The sequence below is a fragment of the Ammospiza caudacuta genome, chromosome 2 (genome assembly GCF_027887145.1).
Source record: "Ammospiza caudacuta isolate bAmmCau1 chromosome 2, bAmmCau1.pri, whole genome shotgun sequence".
NCBI lineage: Eukaryota > Metazoa > Chordata > Aves > Passeriformes > Passerellidae > Ammospiza > Ammospiza caudacuta.
Genome location: NC_080594.1, coordinates 80,619,490 through 80,639,726, shown reverse-complemented (window position 1 = coordinate 80,639,726; position 20,237 = coordinate 80,619,490). Strand labels below are relative to the sequence as shown.

The 20,237-nt window shown below is 42.6% G+C and overlaps 1 protein-coding gene across 1 annotated transcript; it reads left to right on the top strand.

Annotated features, from left to right (window-relative positions):
- Nucleotides 1–17,513: 17,513 nt before the first annotated feature.
- On the top strand, nt 17,514–18,488 carry LOC131554809 (2-oxoglutarate receptor 1-like). Its single transcript, XM_058800405.1, has one exon. The coding sequence runs from the start codon at nt 17,514–17,516 to the stop codon at nt 18,486–18,488; it is 975 nt and encodes a 324-aa protein (XP_058656388.1).
- Nucleotides 18,489–20,237: the final 1,749 nt, after the last annotated feature.

Sequence of the window (20,237 nt, the reverse complement as noted above, 5' to 3'; positions counted from 1 at the left end):
CTTTTTGTCCCCTCCTCTCTCTCCTTAATAAAGATGTTTGGTTGCCTTCCTACCTCGCCTGCTCATCCACCACATCTCCTAATTTACTTTGGGCTAAACTAGCTGATTTCAAAGTGCCAAAGTAGATTAGGGGATGGTTATGGAGCTATAGTTCACTGGTGGGGAAAAAACCTCCAGGGGAAGGGCAGTCATGACTCCCAGTAGCATGGCTGGGTCTGGAAAAGGAGAAAAGTTCAGCCTTAACACAGACACTTTTAAAGGAGTCAAGGACTGCTGAGGTGCTCTGCAGGACTGAAGATCATTATCTCATGCACCTCATTCCTTTTGCTTACTGTGAAGCTCGATAGCTTCTATTTTTAGCTGCTGTTAAGTTTACTGCTGAAACAAGGATAAGTGCTTCAATTGCAGTAAATAGGAGACACTTCTCAGGCTCTGTACACAGTGTGACAATATAGCTACATAAATTACTGCACTACTGCAGGCTAATTCACACCACAGCCATGCTCCAGTGAGCAGGCTTCTCTCAGAAGTCTCTGGTAGGTTTGTCTGCAAGGACAGTCACATCAGCTCAAGCACCTACCAGCAGGCTGCTCTCTGCCTGGGACTGCACAGGGACCAAGAGAGCAACTCTGCAAGGCAAACCTCCCAAGGGAATGTCACCTCTGATGACATTAAAGGTGAAACTTGGGAGCTGCCAACTGTTTCTATAGACAAGTCAAACCTTCTTCCTCACAGTGACTCATATACTGTCACAGATTGCAGCAGAGGTATTTTCTACCTTTGTTTGTCCAGGTAGGCAATCAACAATTTTTTTTCCTTTTCTCCCCAATTCATGTGTTCCCAAAATAAATGAATGTAAAAAAGGCCTTCCTCATATTCAAACCTCCCAGAGAACAAAAATACTGACAGTAATGTCCTGCATAAAAGAGAATTCACAAAATCTGTTCTGATCTGGCTGCTCTGCAGAACACCTAAGGAGAGAGTTGTGCAAGGGACTGCATGTAGCCTCTAAATGAATAGCTGGGTAAAGAGCTAGTGGAGAGAAAGGTTAAAACAGCTTGGAAATGGTCTACTTTGACAATGTCTGTGTTGGATATTGCTGTGACAGCAGGCTTCAATTTTGTCCTGACGTAATGGTGTGTATGTGTGTGTATATATAATGTATATATGTGTGTATATACACTGCAGCAGCTGTGCAGTGTAACAATGCACAAAGCCATGATCCACCACACCTAGTCCAGGGCAGTGCCAGGCTCACCACTGAGTCATTTAGACCTCACATGGATGCTGCCATTTTGCTGATAAGGCTAAGTGAGCAAAATGAACTTAAAATGACTGCTTCCATCTGCCAAGATTTTCTGCTGTGAAAATGCAGGTTGAGTGAACCTAAACTTTAAAGCAGCAAATGACTTTTTTTGAGCACATCACTGTTCAAATCCTACCAGCTCTGAACTCAGTTTGCTTTTCCCTGCCAGCAGAAAAGGAGTAGAGATGTAAAGGAAAATACTTCATGCATTGCCTTATGTTTTGTGACAGTAGAGGCATTCAACAGTGCCAGCTGATGCCACTTCAATGTAAATGCCCCACAATTGAGTCAAGAAGGTGGAAACCCCATTTATACTAAAGAAAATATATTTCAAGGCCTGTTTTTTCAAATAGCACCTGCAAAACAGCAATATTTCTGACTAAGGTGTCTTTCTGACTTGATGCCCTGTGGTAGAGGGCAGAGTGAGTTGGATGCCTCCTAAAGCAGGAGAAAAAGTTGCATTCCCACTTTGAATCAGAGCTGTACTTTGGAGAAAAGGAGAAGGAAACAATTAAAGTTGGTAAACCAAGATTCATATATTTCCAAAACAAAATTTAAAGCCGAAATGCTGATTTTTTTAAATACACAAAAGAAAAATGATTTTTCAGAACTGCTGCAGGCAAGTATAAGGCACAGTATGTTTGATTCATCCTTGCTGCAACCTTAAAAGGCACTTGAATTATAAGGTGTGTTACCTTCTAAGATTACTTCTTGGTTTCTTTACTCCCCAAAAGGGTTGATATCACTGATTTCTAAACCAAAAGAGAGATGGTTGCCTGGAAGCTATAGCATCAGCTTAAAAGAAAAAACAAAATTTCTGAGTTTCTGTGTTTGCTTATTGAAAAAAAGAAGTGTGATTTTCAAATAACTTTATTAATTTCCTTCTATTTTGTAAAATAGTGCAAGAAGATGAGGTGACGCAGAAAAAAATGCAACTTTGTACACAAATGTCTAATGCCATACTGAATGCTAATAAAGCAAGCAAGAAAATACAGTTCCTTGAGAAATCGTCCTTTATGTGTTTTTTTAAAACACAGTTGTATTTCCAGGATGATCCCTGCTACCCAGCCCAGCAAACCTGATAACAGGTTACTCCATCTTTCCCTTTCCCTTCACTACATCCAGCTTAAGACACATTCAGTTGTTTAAGACTCATCAGTTTTCTGGAAAAGTGATTAGGAAGTTGATTTTGTCCCTTCTAACAGTTACTTTTGTGCCCTAATAAGCCACAACCTTTGTGGTTCCCATTTGCCCTTGAATGGCACAAGATGAGTGGCTGAATCCCAGAACCGTTCCAAGACACCTCCTGTGCAGAATTGGTGCTTTCTTGGAAGATCTATGACAAAGTGATTTGGTATTACCCTGAGAACATCCTGTTATATTCACACATCTCTCCTCTAATTTTCAAGGACTTTCATGGCACCAGCCACTGTGCAAAGTGATGCCCTGTACCTGCAGCTGGCAGGGACAGAAAACACCTTCTCTGTAGGTGCCTCAAAGGGTATCCAAGGTAAAAACTCCAGCTCTGCTCTGGTTACAGATCTGTAAAGCTGGGCAAAAAAAAAAAAAGAGGCAGCTTGGCACAAAGCAGGAAAGCATTATGGGTGGATTTATTTCCAGCCCCAAATGATCCCAAAGGGACAATTTTCCACTGAGTGAGCCAGGCTGGCCCATCACTTATGGCCTCAGCAATGAAGAAGACCTGGCAGACAGTGGTGCACAAATGTGCTGTGCAACAATTTCAAGCATAAATCTTTTGGGAAATTCTCTTTTCCCTTCAATTCATGGTGTTTTTTATCTACAGAAAGTTATCTTAACAGACAAGGCAGCAGCACCTGCCTAGAGGAGTTTCCTCACATTACCTTTCTGCTGGTAAGCTGCTCTGAGATATTTATATATCATCCCTATTTTACAGGTGATGAAACTGAAGCACAGGGGAGTTAAGTGACTTGCCTCCAGTCACAAAGCAAATTAGCAGCCAAGTGGGGAAGAGATCAGTTCTCAGCCCAGAGCTTTTACAAAGTGCATTTTAGGCTTAGAGAAAGATTTTCAAGGGAGTCTTGATTGCTCAGTGGTGGCACTTCAATAATAAAAGCTGAGTTAGAGCAGTGTCTGCACTACTCAGGCCCTACTTCATCCCCAACATCATACTTTGTATCTGTGGAAGGAGCACTCCTATTTTCTTTCAGAGAAGGTTTTGGGGAACCAGCTCACCAAAGCTGATTGACTACCACTGTGTGTGACCTTAGCCAAGAGCCAGTAATTAATAGCTGTACCCATCCCATTTATAGGTTTCTATCAAGTGTTTTCTAATTTGCAGGGGTCTCCTATTTACTTCAATTGAAACACTTATCCTTGTTTCAGCAGTAAACTTAACAGCAGCTAAAAAATTAGTAGTACACAAAACATTAGCAGTACACAGGGAAACCTTTCTGGCTGAAATGTTGTGCATGGCACCACGGGTTGGGAGGTTGTTCTTTGTGGGGTACAAAGGTCAGAAACAGCCATAATTAGCCAGCTGCCTTCACCCATGGGAAGGGTGCCACTGTGGGCCATGCCTGTGTGCCAGCTCTGGGAGAGCACGTGGGCCCTGCTATCATTCCTCAGAGCTGGGCCAGGCCCTCTCCCTAGAGACAATAACCCAGATCCATGTTCTGCCTTCAGAACTTTTCTCCTACTGAGAAGAGCACATAGGAGGATACAGTATGGATAAATGAAGGTGGTATAGAATTTAATCTTATTCCCTAAAGAGTTGCAGCTGAACCAATTACTAAAGATTAGGAGCAGGCCTGAATTTGACAGGCCACACCTGTAGCCAATCAGAAGAGTGTGATAAAAGAGTGGATTGGTGGGAGCTGGAGTTAGTTGGCTACTGTGAGTGTTATAAAAGAGTGGATTGGTTGTCTGAGGGGGAACTGGAGTAAGTTAGCTACTGCAAGGATGGGAAGAGTCAGTGCCTCGAGGAGCTGCCTACAAGAAACATCAAGGAGGTATGAAACTCTGGCAATATAGAACCCTTGCAATGTAATGATAATAGAATTCTTGCAATATAATGACAACAACAGCAAATGGAATTAAGATGTAGATTAATCATATGTCTTCTAAATTTCTATACTTCCTTTAACTCAGCATGAATAATACAGCCACACTTGCTTATCAGAGCTAGATACTTGTCCATGAATGCCAGTGAAAAAATAATCTGTCCCTCTACTATAACAAAATTCTAGCAAACGTCCCATCCTTTTTGCCAAATGCAAACCTGCAACTCACCGAGGGAAGAGAAAGACAGGAATGGGGCATTGTCTTTGCTAGGAACACTAGGAAGACTGACTGTGCAGTAATTGCAGGCTGTGCCTAAGGGACTCCACCCTTCTGTACAGCTGGAATCTGCAGGTGTAATAATTCAAATTCCCACTAGAGGGTAGGCAAAACTTTTCCAGTAAAAGGATCGCTGTGAAAAAGCAGAGAGTATGCAGCAAAGCAGTGTCTGATTTGGAAAAGCAAGTCTGTGCTTGAGAAGCAGCAAAGAGTAGGAAAAGCAAGAATATGCTTATACCAGCTGCAAGAGCAAGGTGGGAGCATTGTTCTAAATTTCTCTAAAGAAACATAATCTCTGTATTATGCTTTTAAATCAAATATAGCTGGAGTGGCTATGTTGTAACAAATATGTAAGCTGTAAATCAGATTTACAGAAAATATAGATTTCTGATTTTCAGAAATACAGCTGGTTTTACCCCTGCAGATGTTGTCTTACAAACACTGATAGCAGCCAATTAAGAATTTCAAATATTTAGAAAGGAAATACAGGGAATTAGAGTTTATCCACTTTGGGAGTGAATTCACCCCCTCCTGATGGCCTAGCCAGAAACATCACATGATGTATTTCTCTCTCTCTTTTATTATTGACAGTCTACTCTTGCAGGTAATGATGGCTTGTGTTTTCTCCTCACACAATTCTCCACTGCTGAAGTGCAGACAGATTTCTCTGAACCTTGCTGCAGGAGGGGAAGTATGGCTGCAGGCATCAACACATCCTGCTCTCCCTGAAAGAGCAGCTCCTTTCCAGGTGAGATTGGCTGTCTCAGGGAGCTCCCTGCACTGCAGATAAGGGCACTGTGAAAAGGTGTTCTCACCACATATCTGACCGCTCCAAAGCAAGTTTTCACACTGCTTCAACAAGCCAGTGCTAGGAAAGTTAAACTCAGAAAATAAACTCTGAATTGTTTTATTTATTTAGTTCCAGATCAACAAAGATGTCCTAAGACTCTGAAGCATCACCTCTGTGAGCTAAATGACTTTTTTTGAATGCAAAGCAAAGATTTGCTTCAGTCTTCTGAAACATAACTTGTTTGTGCTGGCAGAGGTAAGAACCGAAGAAGAAGGTCCAGCAAAGCAGCAGAGTTCTTGGAGCCATTCCTGCACTGGGACTCCTCCCACAGCTAGGATAATTAAAGGCTGAAGTAAGTGGACTTCAGAAGACCAGCATGCTAGTGTTTGCTGGCACAAGCACTGCAATTATCTCATCTGCCCCCTAAAGAGGTGTGGGCTTTTGAAAGGAAACCCTCTGTTGCCCTTCTGTTCTGGATGGGTCCCATCCCCTGGTCCCACACAGTCTTCTGGGTGGCAGCAATTCTCTCTCCAGCTATGTGAGCTGCTGAAACTGGGTGCCATTACAGGCAGCAGTCTCATCCCTCGTCACATCAAAGGGCTAAACTGGAGATGTGCCCAGAGAAGGGTTACTTTTGTGGCTCTAGTGAGCCAAAGAGAGGAGCCCTTTGGGCTGCCAGATGGGTTTTCACTGCAATAAGGCACATGAATCAATGGCAAAGATTGTCACAGCACAGAATTGGGAACCAAGGAAGAAGAGTTAATCCTGAAATACAGTCGTGCCAACTGAGGTTAAATTATATATTCTCTATCTGTACTGTAAGGTGTGAATGATGAGTCTGAGGGATGCTGGCATGGGCTAAGGAGAGGTATCTGCAATCTGAAGCAGGGCTGCATTTGGTATCTACTACTCTGTTTCACATTTCCTGTGGTTATCAATACCTCTTTCACCTGTCCTTGCCATGATAGCTGCAAGAATTACTTCAAATAAAGCACATCACATGCAAAAATCTCCCGTCTTCATCATTCTGAAAAAATAAAGAATATTTTATTGAAGAAAGAGTTATTGCTACACAAAAGTCTGTGATAGGAGGTGAAAAAAATCTCTAAGGGAGTGAAGAAGCTGGATTTGGTCAAGAGCAGATGAATCTCTGCAGCTGTGCTCTTTCACCGAGTAGTTGCCTCAGGGTGGCAGTTGATGTTAAATTTTGTACAAAATTTCCCTTTCTTGTGTGAATTAAAGATATCAAAAAAGAGAGAGAGATGACCTTTATTGTAGGACCCTCTTTTTCCTTTTTTTTTTTTTTTTTTTTTTTTTTGTGAGGATTTTGTAGATATTGAAGGCTCTTCAATTGGCTTACAAAGCTAAAACCACACACCTGGCCTCAGCTGCAGAGAAAGTCTTCTGTTCCTGTCTTCCTGGGATCCTTGAAATGCATCACCTCATCAACACAAGTTTCCACACCATTGCTCCCAAGCAGATATTTAAGGGTGAAATGCTACAGCAAGTGGCATTTATAAAGTGATTCCAAGGATTTTTTACAGTTATAACAGTGACTTAATTATGGATTCACAACATCTATATCATAATCAATTCACACACATGCACACAGGCCGAGGGAGATCTACATCTGTGCATGTAAAAGTACCCATCCAAATTTCCCGTTGGGTTCAGGGAAATAGAACAAATCCCTGAGTGTTTCTCCACAAGCATGGATTGTGCCTTGAGGAGAAGGTATGTTGTGGGGTGTCAGCCTAGGTCTTGTCACCAAGAAGGAGGAGCTGAGGGAGCTGGGGTTGTTTCAGCTGGAGGAAAGGAGGCTCAGTTTCTACAATTCTCTGAAAAGAGTGTGTAGTGAGATGGAGGTCACCTAACAAGTGATAGGAGGAGAGGAAATGGCCTCAAATTGTGCCAGGAGAGGCTTTGACTGGATGCTAGGAAAATTTCCTTCTCCAAAAGGGTTGTCAAACACTGGAACAGTCTGCCCAGGGAAGTGGTGGGATCACCATCCCTGGAGGTATTTAAAAGATGTGTATAGGTGGTTTAGTGATGGACTTGGCAGTGCCTCATAAACTGTTGGACTTTATGATCTTAAAGGTCTTTTCCAACTTAAATGATTCTAAGACTGTCCACCACCTGGGCTGGTAGAGGCAACACTTTGCTGCTACATATCAAAGTGATCAGCAACTTCTTCTTGCTGTCCTGGAGACTTCAGCTCAGTCCAGCTGCTGCCATGGTAGTGCTGAAAGTTATCTGTGTATGTGTACTAAGGGAGTGTATTAGGAAAGAAATTGCTCTGCCCAAGATGAGAGGTTCATTTGATCCCTGAATTAGGATTGACTGTCTCAGTATCTAGTTTATTTGGGAAGAAATCACACATGGTGCTTTCAGCTAATCAAATAATTTCTGACAGAATGCTCCTTCCCTGCAAACTGTTGAATCAACAGAATCAAAAAGTTTCATTGGATGTCTTTAGTCTATATAAGAAGTTGATAGAAACCAAGTAGGCAGAACGCAGGTTAGAACTTTCCAGGTAACCAAGCAGCCCCAGACAGAGAGCAGGGGAGCTGATGATGGACAGGTCTGCTGCATCCTCCATCAGGATGGGCCAGCGGAATCCAGCTGCTTTCTTAGGATGGAGAAGGTTTCCATCTGAAAAGTTCTGTAAGAGGGCAGAACAGACATAAAACTCGGTATTTTTGAGAAGCAAAATTTGCTCCTTTTCTCAGATTTTGCACAAAAGCCAGCACTACTAGGAGCTGTGGCTAGGCTGCTACTCCAGGCACAGATAATACTGATGTGAGTTTCTAGGAGAGAAGTGCAAGGCTCAGCTCTAGGATATTTACCATGACAAAATTTTCCATCCAAGTCCAGATTATGCAGTGAGCTCACCCTTATTATATTCACTAGCAATGAATATAATTTTGGGCAATGGAGTAGAAAGCATTCCCTTTAGGCATGCCAATGACAAGTTAGGGGACTCCAGGCTTTCTGGTAGACAGCATTGGATTCAAAGCAATTTACAGAACATGGAGAAATGGTCTAGAAAAAACCAGAATGCAATACAATGAGGACAAATGCAGAACTTATATTTGGAGATTAATCAAAACTCTACAAACTGGACTATCTGCTTAGGCTGCAGTACTGCAGTAAAGAATCAAATGGCTGCTCAGGACACAAGCTGAACATCAGTCAGATGTCCTCTGCTGTTGTGAAAAGGGCAAACAGCAGAATGGGTGTAGAAATAGGCACAGGGTTCTATTTTTCTATATTTCTATAGTTCTATATTTCTATAGGGTGTAGAAATAAGGCACAGGCTTCCAGGTAGGATGATTAACCTTACTGCTTTTGTAATATGTCTCCTGGGGTGGCATGTCGGCTCCAGTCCTGCACTTTGAGAAGGAGGGGGACCTGCTGGACAGGGAGCAGAACAGAGGTTCAGGAAAATGAAACAAAAAAGTAAAATTTTGTGAGATTGAGAGTTGTTCAATCTAGGAGAAGGGCCACTGAAGGAAAAGGGATGGTGATCACACACCTGACCTGTATTTGGAAAACAGAGTGCCCCCAGCTAGAACTAGATCAGGAAGGTGTCAGGCATGAGACAACTCATCCTTTGGGCACAGAGAAGCAGAGTAGTAGTTTGGTAGAGAGGGAAACTTAAAAGACAGTGGAAAAGCACCTGCTGGGACTGCTAAGAATATGACCCCATCTGGGGCAGCAGATGGACTGCATGTCTTGAATTTCCTTCTATCCCATCTCCTGAAATGCCATGGGAAATACCTCTTTGAATCATGACAGAGGATTCAGGAGAGACCATCATCCTGCTGCATGCACCAAGACAGTCCCTCAGAGAGGGGAGATGTCTGTGCTCAGGCCTTTGCAGTGACTGTGCCATAAAAGCCAATGCATTAGATGCTGCTGAGGTGGGTTAAGCTGATTTAAGAAGTCAGTGGCAATGCACCAGTTTAGACCTCCTTAGAAGATGATGTGAAAAACCTGATAAAAGTCTGGTTAGAGAATCTCTCCTCTGATCCTAGCAAGCCATCAGTCATGGCAATACGAAGCAGGAGAGTTGTATGTTGGCAAAATGCAGAGTAGTGGGTAAAAAGCCCTACCCAAACAGCTTGAACATGCATTTCATTTTATCAACAACTACTAAGCAGTTGTCTTTTAAAAATCAAAAGCCAAGGTCAAGCACAGGGAGCTTTTTCTGTCTTTTCTTGTGTCATCTTCTGTCCCGTGGTAATGTGACTTCTTGTGTTTCTCTATTATTGAAAACCTTAATAAATACAAGAGAATGACATTCATATTTAACAAAGTGCTGGTGTTTTAGCTGAAACTCATGCCTTGATGGAGACAAACACGATACATCAGCTTATAGCAGAGCCCCCCAGCTGACCCAGGTGTGGTGAGTAAGCCCAGTGCTCTGGTAATTCAAGGCCTGCAAAGCTCAGAGAGAGATCCTGAAGCACTTGGTGAAAGGTGGCATAGACAGGCAAAGCAAGAGAAAGTCTCTGCAGAGAATAGCACCTCCCTTTCATGTATTTGATTTAGATGAAAACAAAATAACCAGAGGAAAAAAATAGGTTAAAAAAAAGAAAAGTATGAATTCACAGGTTCAGTTTGAATGAATTATCTCTTTGAAGTCTATTTTAGCAATCTGCACCTCCACCCAGTCTGAATTGCTGGAGATCCAATTAATGGCCTGGGGATCATAATAAGCATCATTTAAAGAGCACAAGACTCTTCCAAATGCAGGAAAACTGCATGTCTCTCAGGGTGAGGCTGGCAGAGCTGCCTCTGCAAGGAAGAATCAGAGGGAGTTACCTTCCTGCTGACAGAGCAGCTTCTCTGTCATGAGGGATAAAGTGGGAAGTGCTTGGGGTGAGCAGCCTGAACACCTTCCCTGTTGTACAGCTCTCTGCCTGATAAAAAGGCAATTTGCTCCACCTTTGGCACTGTGGCTAAGTGATGATTTGCAGGGCATTTCCTTGTGGATTTCTGCTTCTGTCTGTTTTGTCAAGGAATGTCCTCATTTCAATTTGAGCAAAAATTACTTCTGCTTACTGCATTATAATATTAAAATTCTGCCTGATAATTTCAGGCACCTGTTTACCTTACCAGAAACAAGTGCTAAACAACTGCAACAACTAATTCACTATACATCCTTTCAGTAACTGTATGAAGAAAATAATTACATGATCTTGGGAGGTAAGTTATATTTTGAAATATGAAGTGTGTCCTGAATGATTGAGCTCCCTTCCCTGTCCTGTTTGTTCTCCTCTTGGCAGCAGCCCCACTGGAAAAGGCTCATTTCCAAAGCACAAGGGTAGTTTCCAGAGGTGGGAACTGGAGGGGTTGGGGCTGCAGATAGGAGCAGACATGGGTGGTGCTGGTAGCAGGACCAAGAGCCAGGCAGGGCTTCTGAGGGATCCTTGCCAGTATCTGCCTAATAAGAAGCCTTATCTTTGGCTGTGTACATGAAATTCATGTGTTGAGGGTTGTGATGCTACAAGTCACTTTCTGAAGACAAAGCCTTATTAGAGTGACCAAAGGCAAAGGGCAGACTTCCCTTCACATGTGCCACAGCTTCCTGCAAACAAATTACAAGAGCAGCAGCACCACAAGAGAATATCTCTTCAGTGACTGAAAACTTGCTTGTACACTGGAAGCCACATCAGCAGCATCCTTTGCTGAATCCTCTACTGACACATTACTGAACACCAAGGAGCCAGCTTTGTCTTGGAACTGAAAAAAACCCAACAGAATAATGAGGCAGCAAATTGGTCCTCTCTGTTTCCAGTCCCACTGAACTGGGTCATTTTCAGGAAATAGCCTATTACCTGAAACAATTATGGCTGTTGTCACATCCTCAATGAGTTTAGTTTGGTTTTTAGTGTCTGCTGGGAAAACTTTAACTGGTGCAGCTGCTGTGTTTAGGGCCACTTCATAGCTGGGTGCTCCTGTGGGGCTTTTTATTCACCGGTTTATGCTCTTGGCAGTGCTGCACCAGAGTACCTGAGCACATGCTGGCTTTGAGCAGATAAATTGTCCCATTGTCTTTCCTCTCCCTATTTCCCATGGGGCAACACACCTTCTGAAAGTTTAACCATCATGTAGGGGCTGCAGGAGATTTTATCTTCTATGCTTTGTAGTCGATGAGCACGAATTCACTTTGAGGACTAATATTAGGCATAAAAGAGTGTCTCAGATGCATATGGGCTATTTTTGGAACTCTATCGAGCTACTTCTGCTCAGCCAATGTGGCAGCAGCACTGCTTATATTCCAGATTATATATGTAATTTTCCTAAGGTAAAATATCCCTTTCCAAAAGTTTTCATTAACAGTCTCTATTTCCTACATAATTAGGTGACAGCATTTAACTGTGATTAATTTGGAGTTACAGTGCATTTAGGGATTAAAAAATGCTGCCCCTACCATTCTGTCTCAGGGAAGAAATAGGAAGGGAGAGCTGGAGTTGATTTCCCCATGTGATTGAAACACACGATATCATTCCCGACAGAACAGAGCATCTCCCAGTGGGTGGTCTGATAACGATGGTAATTAGGTATTCAATCACACACAGAGTAAGATCAGCCAAACAAATGCATGTCTGCTAAGGGAAATAACCCATGCAAAGATTATGTGTTTGCTGAACCAAAAGTAAAACGTGTAATGAAAGCTCTTAAGACTCTGGAGCCTAACCCTTGCCCAAAAAATAATGCCTGTTCTCCTGCGTAGTTATTAATCAGAGCCATTTCTACTGCACCACACCGGGTGCTGTCATACCTGAAGGTCTGATTCTGAAAGGAGTCTTTCACTCATGCCTGTGGATTTTAGGTCAGGTTTTGTGAAATGAGGATGGCCCCTGTTCTGGTTTTGCAGGCATGACCCTCATGCCTGCAAAGCCTAATTACAGTTCAGTTCAGTTCAGCAGTGATGGTGAGGCACAACAAAAAGCTCTGCTATGGCCTCTTCCACCCCAATGCCCACAAACGCCAACAGCCAGCCCATCTGGAGGAGAGAGACATTGTCTGGAAGCAGCCACAAAGCAAAATAAAAATACTGGGCTTTGTTCTCCATTTCTGTATTTCAGACTGGAAGTTTTTGAAGGAGGTTGTGTGGCCCAGGAGGGCAAACCCATTACCCTGCCATCACAGAAGGAAGAATACAGTATGAAAAGATGATCCTATTTGTGATATGCACTCTCTGACAACTGGCTTTGCCTATAGTGCAAAGTTTCAAGAGGAAACATTTCATTAATAAACCTGCCACTAACTCATTCCAGTTTCCTTTCTATACAGTGACTAAGAGCAGCATTAATACATTCACATGAGCTGCACAGAATTTTATTATGTCAGGAGAAATACCAGCCCCTCTGACTAATTAATCCAGCCTACCTGGAAGGCTGTTGAAACACAAAGTGGGTGCTGCCCCTTTGGAAGTGTTGCTGGAGACCGGCTTCAGCTGGTGACTGATTGCTGGGGACAGTGAGAGAAACACAACTTCTCACCAGGAACCCCTGCACAGCTTCAGTGCCAGCCCCAGCCAATCTACCTCTGCTGTTGTCCCCTTGTCCCCAGCCAGTCCCCACCACTGCTCACCACAAGCCCTGGAGCCCACACCCCCACAGAAAGAGAAATCACCTGTCACAACAGGGCCATACACAAGAATAAGAAAACTGGTTTGGCCTCAGCCAGCTCACTTATCCAACACATCCCATGACTGCACAAGCACTGGGGCTGATGAAAACATGTGGTTTAGGGTGACAGGAGGAAGGTGGTGCTGCCAGCTCTTTTGACTGCAGTGTGCAATTAGAGTCACTTAAGCTGACTGTGGAACTACAGGGTATTTTGATTTCCCTCCAATGCTCGTAGAGGGGAGAAGGGTGAGGACAGCCTTAAAGTGAAAAAAGCCCCTTGTTTTTGTGAAGGATCACAATGGAATGCCAGTGGGCAGACTTAAGAGGTCCATGGACATAAAGTGGAGAAATGGCTGGTAAAGAGAAAATGTCCACAAACTGAGGAGTTGAAAGTCACACTATAGAATCATCCCTTATGCATATAGATCCCACATGAGGCCAGATAAGCCATTTAAACATGTGGTCCTTGTTAGTTTATTCTCAATTTCCCTAGTGCCTGACATGAGTCCTGGGGCCAGTTGCATGGCTGAGATAGAAGCCAATGTTTCCAGAGGTCTCTGTGCAATGAGGAGCTGCTGTGACCCTGGTGACAGATACACGGAGAATGCAGGGGTGCAGTAGCCACAAGGTCTCTCCAGTTGATGATGGGGCAAGATTTGGGAAAGCTGAGGAGCATATCTCCATCTCCATGCAGAGCAGCTCTGTATGAGCTGACTTTCTATTAGTCACCGTCTCCCAAGATTGGTCTGAAAACTTGTGTTTTATTTCCTTCTCCTGTCCAGAGTTAGAAATGCAGAGGTGCCCCGAGGGTCTGCTTGAGACCTCAGTGCACCAAATCCCTGTCAGGTCTGGGTCACAGCACCAGGCAAGCCCATTTCTGCCTCACCTCAGGCGCTGCCAGTGCCAAGGAAGAATAAAAACCAGGCACTGCTGCACAGGTTCCCCATTGCTCAGGGGTATAATGGATTAAGTAGTGAATGCATTAAATGATCCCTAACTATAATTAGCTCCCTCTGTGCTTGTAACGCTACAGCCTCATACAAATGGTTTCTAATGACACATGCAGTGCCTAGGAGCAGGGTAATAGCTATTTAAACAGTTGCTGATCCTTGAGCTGCTACATGACAGTGTATTTTACAATTATTGAGAAACTTTGGACATTTTTAAAAGTGCTCTGGGCATTGACCTAGAGAAAAGCTTGGTTAGATGAGAGCAGAGAGGGTGCCCTTTCCCTAATGGTAACAGATAGATAATGATCTGGTTGTCAGACAGTACTGTTGCCCCAGACCTGATTGTCCCCATTACCACCCTTCCCTGCAGTATGATTAACAAAACAGATAGCCAGCTCCCAAATCCTGCCCAGTACAGGAGAGCCAAGACACTCTTCTGAAAAATGCTCCTGTAAGTACATACATACATAATGTTCAGGCATGAAAGCTTGCTCATTTTGTACAGCACCATAAACTCATCAGTGAGAAAAGACCCATCAAATGTACCAAGACAGAAAGGCTGCTGGCCACACTGGGCAGCTGGAGCTTCTGTGCATGGAGCAGGTTGCCAGCTCAAGGGCTGAAGAGTGCAGTTTCAAAATCCAAGATGCAAGGTCTGTTTTTAAATAATAATAATCTCTTTTGATCTTGTTCCTCGAGCTAAGGATAATAATGAGATTTTTATTCAAGAACAGTCTTTTGGCTCAAGAAGCACAGAAAATTGCAGATCTTGTGAATTATGAAGCCCAAAAGCAAAAGCTCAAAATAAAACAAGTTTGCAATTTCAGCTACTCCAGTAATAACCAGCCAACACACTGTAGATATTTTACTCAAAAATAAGCAGAAAGAATGCCACAGTTTCTGAAAAGCACATCATGCCAAATAAACATTCATTTAACTCATCAGATGAAATTTTTACTCTGTTAGAAATTTGATTTTAATGAAGATGGTGTGTCATAACACTTTTCACCTGACCTTGAAGTGACAACATTCCTTGTTCACTTTGGTGATCAGGTTTCACTTCACGGGAAATGGAGAATAAATTTAATTTCATCTTTTCTAAGCACATGCACTCACACATACATGCTAATTTAAATGTGATTTGCTGCTATTTGAATACTAGAGGTCTGCATCAGCACACAGAGCTGCTGCCAGCAAAGCCTGATCTGCCCACTGAAGGCAAGGCAGCGTAAGTGACAGAGGGCAAAAGAGGAGTCCTTCAGACACCCAGCTCTAAGAGCTGACACTCGAGCCAGCAACTGAGGTGTTCTAGCACCTTCCTAAATTCACAGCCACATGGAGCCTCAGTCAGACAGGGAGTGAATGTATATGGCTGCAAAGCCGTACTAAAACCTGCTTCACTGCAAGGAAGACGTAAATACATTTCATTTGAGCTCTTTACTCAAAGCAATATCAGAGGGAGAAGCAGAATTGCAGGTTTTCAGGTAAGCAGTATTTCTCCATTTTCAGTTTGGAGGGTTCAAGATTGTGGTGAAGAACCAATCAGCAGTGCAAGAAAGCCAAACTGGGGATAAATCAAATATTCTAGTAAATTTGTCTAACATGATATGAAATATACTGGAGAGGCATAAATGTGGGTGACAGTGGTATCACTGAGCAGCAGAAAAGAGAGAAAACATGCACACCCCTAGCTTTTGTGGTTGTAAATCTGGATTGGTTTAAAACAAGCTTGACAGCCTTTCCCTAGTGCATCTTTTACTGCAAAGCTTCTATACCAGATCTAATACTCATGTTAAAAAGTATTAGTGTTTTAACTAAATCATGGGGAAACTGCTCAGATTTCACTCTAAAGTGCTTCTGAGTAACAAAGAGATTAATAATCTCTTAATTTGATTAAAAGATAATCATCTTGCTGACTTGTTATGATGAAATAATGCTCATTGTGTCCCAGCTTTAATGAGTGGGTTTGTCAGAGCAAATTGGTCATGTTCTATCAGTTATAGGGATAAGGAAGAGTCATTCAGGTAACATGTTAAATGCCGTGAACTGAATCACATTGTCCAAGACTGAATAAGGTACAATCCTGTCTTTTTTCCAGGCTTAGTGGGGTTTTTTTTTTGGTTTTTCTTTTTGGTTTGGTTTGGTTTTTTCTAATGTGTTGACTTCACCCTGGATGTTTAATGTAGCATTGGTTAAGTTTAAAGATGCTGTTTCTGAGACAAGAGAGAGGATCTAGGCTTGGTAGTACCCTGCTTAGCACTTTATGAACTTTCTTTAGAATATTTTCTCGCATGGAATTGGTTAGAATCTGGAAGAGTGGTACTCACCTGAAGTGCTGAAGATGCAGTGGCACAGCTTTTGCCTCACTTGAGGCATCCAAGGCTGAACTAGTGCCCTTGGGCTACCTTTTGCATCAGTGGAAAGAAATAGGTACGCCAAAAGACTAAATGATTTATCTCAGAAACCTCAGTTGTGGGTAGATACATTATGTCTTGGAGGAACTTACTTCTCTCCTTTGATGATAAAGTGGGGCTTAGGAGGACTGGCTTCAATTTAAGCATTTAACTTTCTGATACCTGAAGTTAGATGGTTTTTATGTTTGGTTACCATTTTTTCAGGTTAAAACACTACCAAGAAATGTTATGTCTTTAAATCCCTGTGGAGAGATCCAAATTGGCTATGTCAGACAAGAAATCATTTCAGAGACAAGTTTACCTGGTTCCCATTGGCATAGAATGGGGAACAAGCATTCCCTCTGTGCTTTCCATTTTCCTTCTGCCTTTGAGAGGGAACAGTCTTTAACAAATTAAATCAATTTTATGCCACTGTGGAGCTTCATTTAAAAAAAACAAACCAAAGCACAATAACACCTCTCCCCCCAAAAACAACCCTCCAAAACACCAAATCAAAAAGTTTATCCTAGTTTTATACTCTGATGACTCCAAGAGAATAAAATCATGTTCAGGGAACAATCTGTCAGGTTATAGGAGCATTAGGTCCTGAGATCTGTAACTAAACCTAACATTGTTTGGCTTTCATGAAAGCAGAATGACATCTCTGTTCCATGAGCACAAAACACTGATTAGCTCAGAGTGGTGAAGATAATCTATGGATATGGTTCTACTTTCTGAAAGGTTAAGACTAGTTCACTTACAAAATCTAAGCCCAAACTCCTTCTAGCTCTCTGAATGTGTGCTGCCTACTCCCGAAGATTTGCAGATAAGCAGTAATTGTCTTCTTCAATGAAGGAGGCTAAACAAAGAAAGAGTAAAATTAATAATTATCAAAATTAAATGTAAAAGAGAGGAAAAGGTGAAATTAAACATTTCAATGGTGTTATCTAGGTCAGACTGGGTACATTAGCAAATCCTTATTTTCACTCACTACTGTGCCTTCTCAAATGTACATTTTCTCCAGCAACAAAAGGTTTAACTGGCAACATTTGTTCCAACAAACCAATTAAAACTAAATATCTGATTTTTTGTCTTAAGGAGACTTCTGCAAACATGGCATCTGAATGCAGCAGCAATTTTACTGCTCAGGCCAGCCCTGCAGACCTATTGACAAGCTGCAAGGATGAAGATTTCTTACAGGTGCAATTGTATGTTGCCATCCTTTACAGCCTAATCTTCCTGGTGTGCTTTCCAGGAAACATTGCGACAATTTTTGTTTACTGTTTTAAGATGAGGCCCTGGAAAAGCAGCACCATCATTATGTTAAACCTGGCTATCACTGATCTATTGTATGTAGTCACACTTCCTTTCTTCATACACTACAATGCCAATGGAAATGACTGGATTTTTGGAGACTTCATGTGCAAGTTTATTCAGTTTTGTTTCTACTTCAATATGTACAGTGGTATTATCTTCCTTAGCTGCTTCAGCATCTTCCGCTTTTTGGTAGTTGTGTACCCAATGAAATCCCTTTTCCTCCGGAAGCAGAGATGGGCAGTGGTGACTTGTGCAGTCATTTGGATGATTTCCCTGGGGGCCCTCAGCCCCTTGGTCGTCCTGATTTCCCCAAGAGACAGGCAGAACAAGACCATCTGCCCAGACCTGGTTGCTGCTGAGGACTTCGTCACAAGTCGCTGGTACAACTGGGGACTGACTGTGTTTGCCTTCCTCCTGCCCTTGCTGACGGTGACCCTGTGCTACGTGCTCATCATTGGCATCTTGGCCACTGGGCTGCACACGCAGGCTAGCTACAAACAAAAGGCTCGCAGGCTCACTGTTCTCCTCTTGCTGGTCTTCTATGTGTGCTTCCTCCCCTTCCATGTCTTCAAGGGGATTCATCTGGAGCTCCGAGTACAGCCAGTTAGCTGCCACTTGAAGAAAACTGTCCTTTTAATGTTTACTATAACTAAACCTTTAGCAGCATTAAATACTTTTGGAAATTTGCTGCTCTATGTAGTGTCAGGGGATAATTTCCAGCAGGCAATACTCTCGCTCTTCAAGTTTTGGACAAACAAGTGTTTGAAGTAGAAGAGATTGATGCAATTTAACATTTACGGAGGAAGGATTTAAACCTGCCCTCAACCAGCCAGGCACAACCTCCCTGCCATTAGAGTACTCAGGTTAACCCAGCTAGTGCCAAAGGAGAGTCAATCTGTTCTGGGTTACAAACTGATCATCAAAGGAGAAAATTTATGATTAAAAATAAAAAGTTTTAAATAAAATACTAATAAATAAAGTGTGAAATTCTCAGAAATGTTTCTGAGGTTGCTTCCTGAGTCCATGGTAGATCTTTTGGAGAATGGGCAGTTCTGGGAAAAAATATTAGTCTATTAGTGGCAGATACAGATTGAGGATGGGAGTAATCCTAAATTAATTTTATTAACTTAAAATATAAGTGTAGTCTGAGCAAAAGACCTGTCTGTCTTTCTTCCTAAGCCATGAAGAGCGGTAAGACCCTCTGGAGATCAAAACCCATCTTAGGCCTGGAAGTGCTTCATCTCACCTCCCTGGAGACATTGACAGGGTAAAGGTATGCATATAGCTAATCACCTTGTCCTCATTTTATAATTTTCCATTATAATGGGAAGAAATAGGCCGTTTTAGAGTATGATTCACTGAATTATTCTTGATGTTTGCATTTGGACAAGGTGAATTGTGACCTACAAGTGCCTGTTTCTCTCCACTGACCGCAAAAGGTAAGTAGATCAGACACAGACTCAAATGTTCGTGCCTGCTTTTAAGGAGCTGAGGCACAGCTCTGGTACTGACTGGGATGGATCACTCTCCAGAGGTTGCTAAAAGTGCAGCTTACACAGTAAGGCTCCATTCAGTGCCTTTAGTGATTGCCTGAAGAGTGATGGCGGGGCAATACAAGATCACTCTCACAAGGATTTTCCACACTTCTGATATGGAATCTGCAGAATCATAGAGCAGTTTTTCTTGGAAGGGACCTTTAAAGGCCACAGAGTCAGTCCCCCTGCAATGAGATGTCCCCTGCAAAGGGACATCTTCAACTAGACCAGGCTGCTCAGAGCCATATCCAGCCTGATCTTGAAAGTTTTCAGGGGTGGGACATCCACTACCTCTCTGGGCAGCCTGTGACAGTGTTATACCATCCTCATTGTAAAAAATTTCTTCCTTATATCTAATCTAGGCCCTATTATAGTTTTAAACCATTACTCCTTTTCCTATTGGTAAAGTCCCTACTGAAAGTACCTCCCATTTTTCCTATAAGCCCCTGTTTAAGCATTGAAAGGCTGCGATCAGGTCATCTGGTCATCTTGAACTTTCTCTACTACAGGCTGAACAATCTCAGCCTTTCCTTATATGAGAGGTGTTCCAGCCCTCTGATTATCTTCATGGTCTGCCTCTGGACTCTATCCAGTTTTGGGGCTCCAGACCTGGACACAGCACTCCAGGTCTCATGAGAGTGGAGCAGAGGGGCAGAATCTCCTGCTGGCCACACTTCTTTTGAGGCAGCCCAGGATATGGCTGGCTGTGAGCATGCACTGCTGGCTTGTTTTTCATTCACCACTCCAAATCCTTTTCCACAGTTCATAGGAAATCAAAATAATTTTTGCCCATTACATTATTCAGTGAAGCTCTTCTTAGTCACACCAAGTAAGGAACAGCTTTAAGTAATAGCATATATTACAGGAAATATGGGCTGTCTCGGGGTGGGGGAAATAGACTTGTAGAAAAGCATGAGTCCAATACTTGAAGATCTATCTAGAGAGGTCCCAGTACCAGCTGAAATATCCTGGCCAACAGCAATAC

What these genes read in the sequence shown, in the direction of transcription:
- LOC131554809 (XM_058800405.1), top strand. Translation starts at nt 17,514, where the DNA reads ATGGCATCTGAATGCAGCAGCAATTTTACTGCTCAGGCCAGCCCTGCA.